The 16,185-nt window shown below is 41.2% G+C and overlaps 1 protein-coding gene across 1 annotated transcript in view; it reads right to left on the bottom strand.

The window, feature by feature from the left end:
* Positions 1 to 14,481, bottom strand: part of LOC148018393 (uncharacterized) — a 143,754-nt gene extending 129,273 nt beyond the window's left edge. The window contains exon 1 of the mRNA XM_087661940.1: positions 14,115 to 14,481. Coding sequence (XP_087518066.1) covers positions 14,115 to 14,358 — 244 coding nt within the window. The 5' untranslated portion in view covers positions 14,359 to 14,481. The remainder of the gene's footprint in view (positions 1 to 14,114) is intronic.
* Positions 14,482 to 16,185: the final 1,704 nt, after the last annotated feature.

Raw genomic sequence — 16,185 nt, 5'->3', positions numbered from 1 at the left:
TAATTAATTAATTAATACTTAGTATGTAATGTGGCCAATAAATTAGTCTAGGCCGAAATCTGACATCGGGTACCACCTAGTATTTGTCAAGCATAACTTATTATAACTTTTGTCTTTGGCACCAACTAATATCTTGAGGTCCCAAATCCCACACTGTGAAATAATTGACTTGCACCTCACATATGCAAGTCATATCGCCACCACATTTGATTAACTTTTAATCAAATGCTAAGACAAGCAATAAAATTTCACATCCCCATGACCACCCCCTTGAAATCTCTACAATTGTCCTCGATTGCACTATATTGTGCCAAAGGAAAAGCATACTACATTGGAATTTCCATAAGGTCATCACAGTCAACATTAACGATTGTTGTCCGACCAGGCCATATGTCCCAAACCTGCTGAAAATTCCCAACTAGCATATACATAACATAAAACTGAAAATTCCCAACTAGCATATACATAACATAAAACTGAAAATTAGTCTATAACTATTGCTAGAGACCCATTGGAGGCATCCATAACTCATGTTTCTCAACTATTCTAACTTCAAAACCATAGTAAAGCATATTCCTAGCATAAACCATGGCTGAAACTATCAATGGCATTTAATAGCATGCTGCGGTCCATGGAACCAGCTGTAAACCATTGAAAACTGAGTATCGACTAATCATAAACTGATCATTTCTTGATCTGAGAACTAATCACATTTTGTCTCAAAACTGAGGCAAAACTCGTGCCAAACTGATCATAAAATAATACAAGAGTATCAGTATCAATGCTCGAATGAAACTCCTACTCATCCGCAAACATCTCACGGTGACTAGTATACTGAGTAGTGACCTCATGGCAGACATATTGTCAACATAGTACCTTGGATGCATGCCGAATACATCCAAGATCCACTACATACAAGAGTTGTCCAGAGAATTGGCGGAGTGGAAGTGCTACCTCCCCTTGAGGCATCACGCAATACTCCAAACCCTTGCTCTATTGAACCTGAGACTAAGCTGAACCAAAGTCAATTCTAATTGAAAGGCATCTTGGTAAAGTTGCAACAACTGAGAATGGTCTGCCAAGTCATCCTCTTCTATTCAGTTCGCTATTGGTAAACCAATGTTAAAGCTTTACCAAGAAGCATATGGAAACTTTACCTCTAACTTTACTTGCCTCGAAACCTCCACTAGGTTGTAGGCCTTTCTTCCCCTTAAGCATTGCAATGCTTTATGCTTTCACATTGTTGCAATTTAAACTTAACTAATACGCAACATTGCATCCAGTTCACTGGCCCCTCATGTGTGCCCGGCATACTAGGAAAACCAAATGCATAAGGAAACATTCTTGTTTGCGTACTTTGGACCATTGCAATGTGACTGTGCATGGGAATTTGCATACTATCAACCATACCAAAATACATTTTTCCATACATTGCATGCATTACTAGTAGCATTTTTCCTCATGACCAACACTATATGGAGCATTTGCATGACCAGCATTAATACCATGAGTCCCAAACACAATGGGCTATATACATGCATTGCCAAACTTGCCACTTTGTGCCCCAACATCATGCCAACATTGTCATACATGGGGTTATGCATATTATCAGCCACACTTGGATATGTTGGGCCTTGCATACCACGCATTGGTTGCTACATATGATAAGGAGTTGTGTCGTAGATCCCTGTATGCAGTCCATGACCCACCATAGCAAGGAAACTAGTACCACCACTAAAGTAACCTCGCTGCCTCATAATTATGCTCACTACCCACATTTAGAACATCACGTTGCTGTATTAACTCTTCCTTCAATGCATCTTGCTATCCGAAAGCTCTTGAAGATGATTTTCTCTTCTTACCTTTGCTGCCCTCCTTTAAGGAGTTCAAAAAGCGTATGAACTAAGAATCATTTGCCAATTGCATAAACATTTCAGCAGCTGTCCTCAACTCATCTTTACACTAGTAATCAAATTCCTCTTCCTCTTGCTAGTCATCAGCTTCAAGAGACCTAGAAGGACCCACCTCTTATCCAATTCCCTCATTCTCAGCTTGTTGCCCATACTCCATACCTTGTCCAAGATCACGCATTGCATTTTTCCCAACTCTTTGTGAATTTTCAGATTGAGAGGCATCATCCTTGCTTGATCTCATCTCACTATCTAAAGACATTCTTGTTGTAATGCTCAACTGAATATAATTTCAGCACTAGAGCAAAGCTTTTGACCTTCAATTAGGCACCTCGAGCCCACCAATTCAAGGGAATTAATGGTATCTAGCAACGAGACCATGAAACCAATATTCCTTCTTGGATAGGGTGGTAAATAACCTAATTAAGCACCTAATTACAACAATTAAAGATTTCACAAAACTGAAATGCACACTTTACCATATAATCTTAGACATTGAACAGTCTATTGGCCCCAAAACTGGCACCCCTTTTGCAATATTTATTGAACTTTTATTGCAAATGGATGGAGAATAACTACGATCCTCTAACCTCCTCCGCTAATCCAAGTGCCTCTTGCTCTCAAAACTAACTAGAAGCCTCCAAGCCAATTTTTCCCTTGGTTTGCTTGGGGATTTGGCCTTCACCCTACTCCAATCTCTCTAAAATTCCTCAATTTCAGCTGCTAGAATTTAAGTTCTAAGTACGCATCTCGAGGCGGCTGTCAAAACCCTATTTTTTGTTGTAAATTAGGGTTTACAGCAAAGATTGATTGAAATCTCTTCCTCTGATAGCTCAAACTATTGGAAAATGCTGAGATAACTTAAAAGATGGCTAGGGGATAAGAGAGAATGCTTTAGAGAGAGAAATTTCAGAGATTCATCACGAGAAACATTGAAAAGCCGCCCTGCTTAAACAACCATGGAAGTTATCACCTACAACTTAGGACCACCAGAAAGGCTGCTGCCCCCTCTTGTATGCTGTCATCTACACCAAAAGGAACTTGGGTTGTTGTCAACTGCTCTTGGAGGGCTCGAAATTGCTGTCACATGTAGGACTAATCTCCTGGAGGGCTCAAAACTGTTGTCACATGTTGTAGGACTAATCTACTCACATAGGGTGGTAAAACCTGATCAAGCACTAATTACAACAAAGAAAAACTGAGCATAAACTGAAATGCATACATCATCTTAACAATCTTGGACAATAGGCATCCAATTGGCCCTAAAACTTGCGCCCCTTTTTATATTTATTTATCTTTAATTACTAATGGACAATATATTTGTTGAGATTCCACAAGCTCCTTTGTTGATCCAAAAGCCCCTTACTGTACATACAATCAACAAGCAAGTTGGGTCAATTGCCCCTTGATTCGCACCTCCAAAATGTTGTCACTTGATCAGCAATGTTGTTGCCAGCTCTTGGAAGATATCTCCCTACTGTCCCTTGCCTATTGAGGCCCTGAGATGGCTGTTTTTTGCAGCAAATTACTGTTCTCTGATCAAAAAGTAAAGCAACAACTCCCTCTCTCTCTCTCCCAAGCTGTAGACTAATTCAATAGTTGAGACCCAGCTCCCAAAAATGTATTCTCAGTTTGCATGGGTATTTGTGCCAAGTGGCATTCTTCTAAACCCATTTTTCAGAATTATCCAGCCATTTAATTTAATTTTCAGAATTAAATAACCTTGAAAATGAATTTCAACCCTTCTAACCCTACCAAAATTAAATGTGCCCATCCATAATTAAATTGAAGGAAAGCGAAAATGCCCAAGTAGTGTGCGCATCGAGAATGGAGTGTGTTCAGCAGTAGAGAGTGCAGAGAGAGTAGAGACTTGAGTTGGGAAAGCGAAAATGCCCAAGTGGTGTGCGTAGCGAGAATGGAGTGTGTTCAGCAGTAGAGAGTGCAGAGAGAGTAGAGACTTGAGTTGGGTGTGTACCAGTGTGGCACACACAAAGAATGAAAGAATGTATTTATGTTTTAGGGTATGGTACATTCACACCTGCAAGATTGCGGTCACATGTACAAGTAAAATATATACACGGGAAGTATAGTGAAGGGCCTTTACACCCAACAACCTCCCACTTAAAGGTCATGAGCAAACCTTTAACCAACTCCCACTAGTCGAATGCAATGCTCATGCTGAGCCTTTGCAAGATTTTTTGTGAGAGTATCTGCAGGGTTATCTTGTGTTTTGATCTTAGTCAGTGTGACTAGACCATCATTCAAAACTCGTCTGATAAAGTGGTACCGTACATCAATATGTTTAGTACGTGCATGAAACATGGCATTCCTAGCCAGACATATAGCACTCTGGCTATCACATCCAAGTACAGGTGTTTTGGTGGGCAGCCCAAAATCCTTGACCAAGCGACCAAGCCAAACAACTTCCTTCGAAGCTTCAGTGGCTGAAATACATTCAGCCTCAGTGGTAGAAAGTGCTACTATCTTTTGCAATCTAGAGCACCAAGAAACTGCCCCACCAGTCAAGGTAAATATATACCCACTAGTAGACTTGCGAGTATCCAAGTCACCTGCCATGTCTGCATCACAATATCCCTGCAGATCTAATGTACCTTTTCCATAGCAAATACATTTTCTTTGTGTGCCCTTAAGGTATCGAAAGATGCATTTCACTGCCTCCCAATGTGCTTTGCCAGGGTTCGACATAAACCTGCTCACAATTCCCACTGCATGAGCAATGTCAGGTCTAGTGGCAACCATAGCATACATGAGTGATCCACAAGCTGATGCATAAGGAACACCCTTCATAGAGTTGGCCGCCATGTCATCTTTTGGGCAATCAGCTTTGCTAAGCTTAAGGTATGGTGGTAATGGAACACCAAGTGACTTAGCATCTGTCATAGAGAAACGATCGAGTACTTTGTTGATATACTTTTCTTGTGAGAGAAATAAGAGCTTTTGCTATCTATCTCTTGTCACACGCATGCCCAAAATATGTTCAACTGCATCCAATTCCTTTACGGAAAAGGCTGAATTCAGCTGTCTTTTCAATGCATTAATGCTTACCAACAATAAGCATATCATCCACATAAAGCACAAGGATAATAAGGCTTCCATCATCAGCCTTCTTTATGTATAAGCAGTGATCTGCATTGCTTCTTTTAAACCCATGTGAGAGCATGAAGGCATCAAACTTCTTATACCACTGTCTAGGAGCCTGTTTTAAACCATGCAAGCTTCTCTTAATCTTGCACACCAAATGCTCCTTTCCTGGCATAACAAAGCCCTCTGGCTGTTTCATATACAACTCTTCTTCTAAATCACCATGCAGGAATGCATTCTAACATCCATCTGATCAAGTTCAAGATCCATAGATGCAACAATAGCAAACAATACCCGAAGAGTCGTCATTTTGACAACAGGTGAAAAGACTTCCTGAAAGTCAATCCCCTCTTTCTGAGTATAACCCTTAGCCACAAGCCTGGCTTTGTATTTGGGTTTGCCATCCACACATTTGATTTTGTAGACCCACTTGTTAGGAATAGCTTTCCTATCTTTGGGCAATGAAACCAAATCCCAAGTATCATTCTGATACAATGACTTCATTTCTTCTTGCATAGCTTGCTCCCACTTTTTCTTTAACCCACATGACAATGCCTCTTTATATGTAAGAGGCTCACCCTCATCTGTGAGTAAAATGCAGTCCAAAGAGGGATCAAACCTCTATATAGGTCTCTTGACACGTGTAGACCTTCTCACCCAATAATCTGTGTTATCAGGCAATGGATCTACATCCAAAGGAATGTCAATGACCTCATTATTTGGCTGCTGAATTGCATTTTCAGGTTGCTGTAATAAATTTTCAGGCTGCTGTAATTGATGTTCAGCATGCTAATTTTGTTGCCCAAACTGATTTTCAGCATCCCTTTACTGCCCATTTGCATCTGGCTCAATAATGACACGCTGATTATCATAACCAGCATCAGATGGAGCTGAATTTTCAGTGGCTGATGGCTGTTTAAGTGGCTGATCATGCTGAAATTTCACTTTCTTTTTGTCTACATCACTAGATGTGGCATTTTTCAGCAACTTTGATTCATTAAATACCACATCTCGGCTGCATAGCACCTTTTTCATACTTGGAACTCAAAATCTATAACCCATTTCACCATCATCTCCATAACCCATGAAAATGCCTCTAAGGGATTTCATGTCAAGTTTGGTTCTGCTATCAACAGGCACATGTATATAGCATTCACAGCCAAAGACCCTTAAGTGGTCATATGAAGCAGGTTTGCCAGACCAAACCTCTTCAAGGATGCCACTATCAAGTGCACGATGTGGAGATCGGTTGCAAATATGCACCCCGGTTTTAAGTGCCTCTCCCCAAAACAATTGCGGGAGATTAGCTGTGGACAGCATGCACCGAATCTTCTCACATAAAGTGCGATTCATTCGCTCAGCCACACCATTAGATGACGGATTATAAGGGACTGTAAGCTCTCGTTAAATCCCATTTTCATCACAAAAACTATTAAATTGTTTAGATACGTACTCTCCCCCATTATCTGTTCTTATGTATTTCAGTTTTAAGCCCTTTTGAGTACTAACAAATGCATAAAACATTTTAAAAGCATCCAATGTCTCACTTTTTTGCTTAAGCAAATAAACCCATAGCTTTCTAGAGTGGTCATCAATAAAAGACACAAAATAACGGAAACCACTATGAGTTTTAATTGGCATGGTACATACATCGGAATGGACTAAATCCAAGATACATGCCTTCCTAGAGGCTCCATGAGAGTATGAACTCTACATGTTTTCCAAAGACACAGTCATCACAAAAGTCAAGCTTTGAGTTTTTCACATCAGCTCTTCCAAGTGAAGAAAGTGCACCAAACCCTTTTGGCTCATGTGTCCAAGACGCTTATGCCATAGCTCCATGTGTGACTGTACTTCTGCAACTGCAACAAACTTTCCAGGAAGTGCCTTGCAATGAAGATAATACAAAGTTCCCTTTTTACCACCTCTAGTAACCAGCAGATCCTTTCTGTATTTTCCACATTCCACCACCAAAGGTAGTATAGTAACCCCTGCTATCTAAGTGCCCAACAGAAAGCAAGCTCTTCTTAATGTCAGGTACATACCTAACATCATGAAGAATCAATTCCTAGCCATTTTCAAGAGCCAAGTCTATAGTGCCCACTCCTTCAATATCACATGCATGATTATTCCCTAGGTAAACTTTCCCAAGATTACATGTTGCATAAGTAGAAAAAAACTCCAGAGATGGAGTTACATGAAATGAGACACCACTGTCAACAATCCACGATTGTGACAAACCATCATGAGCAGATAACAAGGCATCTATCGCATCCCTTTTAGTGATATGCATGTCTTCCACTGTCATAGCATGTGGATCTGAAGATGCAACCAGCAAATCAGCATCTTTATCTTCTTCTATCTCCTCAATGACAACACTAGATACCATATTTGCCTTTTCTGTTTCTTTAGGGGTAGAGCTGCTATCCTTCTCATTCTTTTTGCCTTTTGCATTAGCCTGCTTCTTGCGTTCTTGCTCCTTCTTATAGTACCTGCAATCAGGCTTTTTATACCCTTTGCATCCACACTAATAGCAAGTGACATCTTGCTGTTTTTCTTTGCTTTTGCTGCAATTTTTATGCTTATTTGCAGCATTTGACTTCTTTTCAATCCGTCCTCTAACATTATAGGCTGATCCACTGTTTTCCCCACTAGACTTGCATCTAATCTCCTCATTGAGGATAGAACCACGTACACCATCAAATGTCAAGTTGGGGTTGTTGCTCAATGACACAACCAATGCTTCCCATGAATTTGGCAAAGTCATGAGCAAGAAGATAGCCTTTAGCTTAGGATCAAAAGCCGGCAAGCCTGCATCCTGTAACTGACTCAAAATACATGTAAATGCAGCCAGATGCTCTGAGGCGGGCTTAGACTCATCAAGCTTTAAGTTGACTAACTTTTGCATGAGATGGACCTAATTAACAGGAGTAATATTCTTATACGTAGCCTTGAGTTTCTCCCAAACTGCATATGCACTGTTGAGTCCCTTGATATCAACCAAGATATCATCAGTAACTACCATTTTGATGTAAGTAATGGCCTTTTCATTCATTGCAGCCCAATCTTCATTTGACAAAGCAGCAGGTTTTTGTTCTGCCAAAGCATCTTCACAATCCTTCAGAAAAAGGATACCCTGCATACGATCTTTCCAAAGATCAAAGCCATTGCCAACAAATTTGCGAATCTCAAAAAGATTCTTTGTGTCAGCAGTGGATGCACTTCCAGCCATTTTTCAGCAATAAATTTCTGCAATAGAATGCTGAATGCAATCAGCCAATAGCAAGGTTGCTGTATATAACAGCAAATACACAAACTTGCACTTCAAAGTGTGCCCAAGAAGCAGATATTTTGCTGTAATTTCAGTCCAAAGGGCTGATTACAGCATATACACAAAGCAAATCTGATACATATGCATACAAGACAGCTCCCACTTCAATAATGCATCACCGTAATGCCCAAATGCAATAACCCGAGTGTTGTATGTGCCATTGTTTCACTGCACAATGAGCATTCAGCAATACATGTACCAAGAGAAGCTGCCTTTTCATAACATTTGATACATCCCAAGTCCAAATTTCTCCCACTTAGCAGTGAATTTGCTGTAATTCCACTGTCAAAGCACAAATCGTCTCAAAATACATCACTAATGTGAAAAGCCCCAAATTTTCTGCAATAAATCTGCCCCAATTGCATTAATACATGTTCCCGAGAGCATAAAACGGGCAAATTCAGCAAAATTTCATAAAATTTTGCAAAAGCCCCAAATTTTTCGAGTCCAAGTGTGCACGAATGTCAACCAGTCTGACTTAGCTGAGCAAAATTTCACCAATACAGCAAAAGGCCCAAATTTTATGGGTCCAATGTTGAGAAATTTTACTCAAACAAGCAAAATTTCACCAAATTTAGCGAAATCCCCAATTTATACGCGCACGATGTCTGCAATTTTGACGCAGATGTCTGTATTATGCATGAACAGCACTAAATCTGGAAAAGCCCCAAATTTTCTGGCTCAAATCTGCACAACTCTGAGAACTGTGCTTGCGCGCGCGAACCGGGGCCTGTTTTAATGTGACAAGTCACAAAAAATTGCAAAAATGACTATCGTGACGTGTCGACTGATCACGCTGATCAGAAACGAACTGCCGCCTGTCCACGCTGACCACGTCAGCTGTCGCCTGACTGTCGCTGAGCAGATTTGGCTGTCGCCTGTCCACGCTGACCTGTTTCTGACCTGGCGACTGTCTGTCCTGCTGTCGCCTGTGTAAAACATGACCTGAACACTGTCGTCTGACTGTCCTGAACAGAAACGTGACCTGGAAAGATGACAACCTGACCTGTGCTGACCTGGAATGGCTGCGCCTGACCTATCTGGTTACAGACTGAGCAAAAACGAGCCTACAGCACTGTCGCATGTTTCGCGCGTGCTCTTGCCTGACCAACAGAGATGACAACTTGCTGATTTCTCACGAGCAAAGCGCTGGCGATGTCTCGCACAGGCTCCGGGAAGCGCGCACACCTTAGCCGAAGCTCTAATACCAATTTGAAGGAAAGCGAAAATGCCCAAGTGGTGTGCACAGCAAGAATGGAGTGTGTTCAGCAGTAGAGAGTGCAGAGAGAGTAGAGACTTGAGTTGGGTGTGTACCAGTGTGCACACACAAAGAATGAAAGAATGTATTTATGTTTTAGGGTACGGTACATTTACACCCGCAAGAGTGCGGTCACATGTACAAGTGAAATATATACACGAGAAGTGTAGCGAAGGGCCTTTACACCCAACATAAATTGGCTAGGCCATTTGCCACTTGGAGTAGTCTCCAACCTCTATTGACCCTTAGATTGGCATTAGTTAATTAATTAATGCTAGTCCCTACTATCACTACTCACACTTATTAGCCAAGCAATGGTGCTAGGTGTCAAAGTGCAGCAATGCGGAAGCGTGAGACCAAGACTGAGAGAGAGAGTGAACACAGAGAGGAGAGAGAGAGAGAGAGAGAGAGACAATGGAAGATGAAGATCTGCTGTATAAGGTGTGCTGTATACAAAGATATGCAGATATATATACGGGCGCAATGCACGGGACTGCGTGTCTCCACCTCGACGATGCAACCCGTTGTCCACCTCGAAGTACGCTGCAGTCTGCACGAATCTCTAGCCTGAAATCTGCAAACAGAAGTGTGGAACAATGTGCAGACAGAATGTCAGCTATAAATAGCCGAAAAATAATGCGATCAAAAATATGACAGGTCGGCTGCATTAAATGCAGCCGACTGGTACAGTCCGACCAAGCTGCCACGTGGCAGCTGATGTGGCATGGCCAGGGGATGACAATCACTAACACTAGGGTGGTCAAAACTGACACCAATTAACCCCCAACAGAGTAACATGGAACGGGAAACGGGAACGGAGCCAGGGATGGGGTCGAGAACAAGGACGAAGGACAACTAAAAGCAAGGAATGGGGATAAGGGATGGGACGCGAAAGAGAACGGCATACATAAATAGCATTTGAAAATGTATGTTGGGTGGATGTGTAGGCATAGTAATAGGGGATGCCCATTTGGTAGCTTCCCGTCTAAGTCCCATCCCCATGTTAAAGCCCCCTCTCATGGTAACACGGGATAGCAATTCATTATTCATCTCCCTATCCCTATTCCCATGTGCAGGTGAATATATACTACCAAAGAACATATGCATGTGCATGCATACATACATGTATTTTCCATTGTAGAAAATTTACATATGTAATGTGGGCTAATTTGATTCGACTTCATACAAAATATGCTGATTTTATATGTATATGTGTTACAAAAGGAGAAATCCTTGAAAGAAGTCCCACAAAAAACCACCCCCTAAAAGACACCCACTCCACCACCCAAAAAAAAGGTCCCCTGTTAAAAGCGTCCCCTAACAGGGGACGTGACAAGGGATTGGGGTAAGGAACGGCCCAGATGGAGGGATGGCTGTTGGGGAAGGAACAGGGGCATCCCCCGTCCCATTTCGGCCCATCCATTCAAGACGGCATTCTCGCATTCCGGGGCCTCAAAATGGCCATTCCCTGTTATTATGCCCCCAAGGTCCAACTATCATATCTTATCACAACTTTTGCCTTTGACACCCACTGCATCCATCTTATCACAACTTTTGCCTTTGACACCCACTGCATCCTCAGGGTCTTTGGCATGAAATAACTGCAATGTGCATCAATACTAACCAACCTTGCACATTAAATTAATATATTAATCAAATGTTATCGGCAAGATTAGAGCAACTCAAAATTTCACGTCCCCACGACACACCTTTTCCTTGAAATCCTTGAAATCGTCCTCAATTGCATTGCATTGTGCTAAAAGAAAAGCACACTACACTAGAATTTCCATAAGGCATCATAGTCACAACATTAGCCACTATTATCCAACCATGGCACATGTCCCAAACCTTGCTAAAAAATTTCAGTCAATATAAACATTAGATAACACTAAGAATTAGCCCAAAATTATTGCTAGAAATCCATTGGATACATCCATAACTCATGTTTCTCAATGGTTCTGACTCCAAAACCATAGTAAAGCATATTCTCAGCATACACTATGACTGAAACTGTCAATGGCATTTACTAGCATGCCGTTGTCCATGGAACCAGTTATAAACCATTGAAAACAGAGCATAATCTGATCATAAACTGATCACTTGCTGATCTAAAACTGATCACAAGCCGCTAGGAATGTGACCTCAAAGTAATCACAAACTGATTGCAATAACCAATCTGCAATTGATGCAAAAATTGATACAAAACTGATCCCAAAAGTAACCATAAACGGTTCTCAAACTAATCAAAAACTAAGTTGAAAATGATCAAAAATTAAACTCAAAAGTGAGGCAAAAGCTCATGCCCAACTGATCATGAACTGATTCCAAACTGATGCAAAAGTATAGTCTTAGAGCCGTAGTAACAACCATACTCATATGCATACATCTCATTGTGACTATTACACTAAGTAGTGACCCCATGGCAGACATACTGTCAACACAGTACCTTGGATGCATGATGAGTACATCCGAGATTCACTACATACAAGAGATATCCACAATTGGCAAAGTGAAAGTGCTACCTCCCCCTTGAGTTTCACGTAATACTCTGGATCCCTACTTTGCTGGACCTGACTAAGCACGAACTGAAGTCGGAAGCATCTAGGTAAAGCTACAATAACACTGAGGATAGTCTACCAAGTCATCCTCTTCCATCCATTGGTGAAACAATGCTAAAGCTTCACCAAGAAGCATATGGAAACTTTACCTCTAACTTTACTTGCCTCAAATCTTCGATGCTTTATACTTTCACATTTCAATTCCAACTTAACTAATATACAAGATTGCATCCAATTAACTAGCCTCTCATGTGTACTTACATGCTAGGAGCACCAAATGCATTAGAAAACATTTTTGTTTGTATACTTTGGACCATTGCAATGTGACTGTGCATGGAGATTTGTAGACTACCAACCATACCGAGATACATTTTCCCATACATTGCATCCATTTAGTTGCATTTTTCCTCATGAACAACACTATACGAAGCATTTGCATGACTAATATTAACACCATGAGTCCCTAACACAGTGGGCTACATATATGCATTGCCAAAACTTGCCACTTTATGCCCCAGTATCATGTCAACATTGCTATACATGGGGTTATGCATATTTCCAACCATACCCAAATACATTGAGCCTTGCACACCATACATTGACTATTGCATACCATTAGGGATTTGTGCTATACAATTCCGTATGCGATCCTTGACCAACCATAGCATGAAAAATCATACTACCACCAAAGTATCATGGCTACCCTATCATCGGATTGGCACTTTCATGATAGCCTTGCATTTGCATTCCTTGCCCCGTAGATACTAACTATTTTGCTTCCATAATATCTTTGGGAGCTTCAAATGAAGGCTTTGTCATTTCCTTCAATACATCTTGATGTCCCGAAGGCTTAGAAGATTTATTCTTTTTCTTGTGTTTACTATCTCTTTTCAAAGCATTCAAAAATTGGATAAACTAAGGATCCTTTGCCAATTCAACAAAGAGATTTGTTGTTATCCTCCTCTAATTCTTAAACCGGTTATCAAATTCCTCTTTACTTTGTTGGTTATCAGTATCATTATGCCTTGAAGGCCCTACATCTTGCCCAACAACAACATTTTCAGCTTGCCATCCATGGCTTGAGCCTTGTTCAAGATTAGCCATTGCATTTCCTTCATTCCCATACAAATATTCATATTGAGAGGCATCATCACTGCTTGATTCCATCTCACTATATAAAGACATATTGCTGTAATTTCTCGGCTAAGAGCAAAGATCAACACTAGCACAAAGCTTTGGCTTGCAATCAAGTGCCTCAGATCCACCAAGTCAAGGGATTGAGTAAAATCCTAGCAATGAAACCATGAAACCAGTCTTCCTCCTCGGATAGAGTGGTAAAACTTATTCAAGCACTAATTACAGTAATTAAAAATTGAGCATACGCTAAATTGCACACATTATCTAGACACTCAATTGGCCCAAAACTAACACCCTTTCGGTATTTTTTTATCTTTAATTGTTAATGGATAGTGTACAAGTTGAGATTCCACAATCTCCTTTGCTAATCCAAAAGCTCCTTAATGTACATACAATCAATAAGCAAGTTGGGCCAAGTGTTTCCATGCTTGATACCCTAAGTCTAGAACGACTGTTGCCTACCTTCACGCAAGGTCTAAAATAGTGACCAACGCCAAAACCCCCCCTCCATTCCACCCATTCTTTTAGAAGTGAAAACATGGTGCCAAGAGATCCCCATACATCCATCAAAGTAGAATTTTTTTCCAAAGCAAAAACAATACAGGTTGAGTGATTTGCTATCAATGAGACTTTGGCCAAGGAAGGTAATATGAAATCATAGATATCACGATTGTGTGCAATATTTTTAATCTCATGTAAAAAGGCCAAGCTTGTGATTTCCAATACACAAACTTATCCATGATAACCGAGGAGATCACACACACACACACACACACACACACACACACTCTCTCTCTCTCTCTCTCTCTCTCATTAACCTGCAAAAATGTCCTTGTTTCCGGAGGCAGATGCCTTTAAGATGACATTCCTGAGGCTCTTCCGCCGAGTTGCCTTCAGAAGCCTCTTCCTCGAAATCGGAATCCAATCTGAAGGCTCACAAGTGATCTTCAACCTGAAGGCCTTGGAAGGGAACAAACCGTGCGATTTGACGTGATCTCGAGACGCCACGAAAGAGGACGATAGAGAAGGACAACGCGAGCGGAAGCTGATGCGGGACGCCATAGCCAGCCAGCCAGCTACATCGACAGAATAGAGAAAATCAAGCGCGTGTAAACAGCCATCGACGACGTCGAAGACTCGAAGTTCTAAACGAAATTTGCTAAAATGTTTGCCATTTAGAAAATCTATGTAAGTTTGTGGACATTTCTGAAAATTTACTTTCTTTTTTGTCGTGTCCAAAAGGCCCGGAAAATATTCTAATTTCCAATGTCATTAACGTTAACGGTGTATTAATTTTCAAAGGTTTACGTGATGGGAGGGTGACGGGGCCGATCACGTTCCACCCCCCAAAACGGTGTCGCTCCACCCGACAAAAGAGTTGGAGTCTAGAAGGCAAGTGTAGGGTTAAATTTTCAGCTTCTTCCTATTTACAATGCCATTGGCTTTGATTTGTTTATAAAGTATGGCCTACTCGTCCCTCCACATGACCTTTGTTTGTTACAGTACAATTCTTACACTTATACTTTTCCTCGTGAATTTCTTTCCAATGAGCTCCATGCATTCAACTAAAAAGCCCACCACAAGTGCATTCCAAACCAACTATGGGTTTTTAAAAACCCACGGGTGTCCTTTTAGGTGAGAGTCTTTTGGCTCCACTCCCCTAGATTTTCGTTCTTTTTTAAAATAAATATTGAGATGATTATGTAAGGCCTTAATGTCTACGTTATTTTGGGCTAAGTACCTTTGAATATCTCCTTTAAATTATCTTCATTTAAAATCAAATCATTAAAATTCTATATATTCACTACTTATGTTTTTTCATCATTCTTTGTATTCATGGACTAAAGTAAAAAGATGCTTGATAAAAATTAGCTTTTATTGCAAATTTTACAAAGTATCCACTCTCCTTTAGTTTAATTATGCCTAGGGAATGGCTCAAGGTGAAATACCCTCTATTGACAACTTCAACCTCGTATTTTCTCTTTCCACTCTCACTTGCACATGCATCCTCTCCTCTTTGTGTCTATTTGAAAAATTGAATTGGAGTGTAGGGCTCACCCATCATCCCTCTTAGTGCTTTTTGCCTACAACTAAAGTATGCAATGTAGACAAAGTGCTATGCAATTTTCATACAAACTCAAGGATGCTCATGAGTTGTAGCACATGTAATATTACCCTATGAATCTATGAAGTCATAACCATCCTTTATCATTCGTATATTAAATTAAAAGAAAAGGTTTTGGGGGTGCCATGTGGTGTGCATTCAACACCCTCCCAATACCTCTCTCTCTCTCTCTCTCTCTCTCTCTCTCTCTCTCTCTCTCTCTCTCTCTCTCTCTCTCTCTCTCTCTCTCTCTCTCTCTCTCTCTCTCTCTCTCTCTCTCTCTCTCTCTCTCTCTCTCTCTCTCTCTCTCTCTCTCTCTCTCTCTCTCTCTATGCATGTGTGCATGTGTGCGTGTGTGCGTGTGGCCCTCTCTAAAGGCTAGCTTGGTAGGCAATTGGGGTTGTCTAGGTTAGTCATGTAAAGGTGAGGCAAGTGAATGGGCTCTTTGAAGGTCAGCTTGGCAGGCTAGCTATGTGGCACTCTCTAAAGGCTAGCTTGGTAGGCGATTGGGGGTATCCAGGTTAGTGGTGCAAGGGAGGCAAGTGAATTGATTGTTTGAAGCTTAGTTGGTAGGCTTAACGGGTTGTTGTTGGGGGCAATCAACTTAGTCGAGCACAAGGGGCGAGGTGACGACTTAGTGAGCGGCAAGGCAAGCTAGTGGATGGGTGGTCACAGAGAGAGATGCGTGCGTGCGTGCGTGCGTGCGTGCGTGCGTGCGTGCGTGCGTGCGTGCGTGCGTGTGTGTGTGTGTGTGTGTGTGTGTGTGTGTGTGTGTGTGTGTGTGT

The sequence above is a fragment of the Lygodium microphyllum genome, chromosome 21 (assembly GCF_053477565.2).
Source record: "Lygodium microphyllum isolate KBCC chromosome 21, Lygodium_microphyllum_v1.1.10, whole genome shotgun sequence".
NCBI classification, from domain to species: Eukaryota; Viridiplantae; Streptophyta; class Polypodiopsida; order Schizaeales; family Lygodiaceae; genus Lygodium; species Lygodium microphyllum.
Note: the sequence above shows the minus strand (reverse complement) of the source record. Positions and strands in the feature narration are given on the sequence as shown.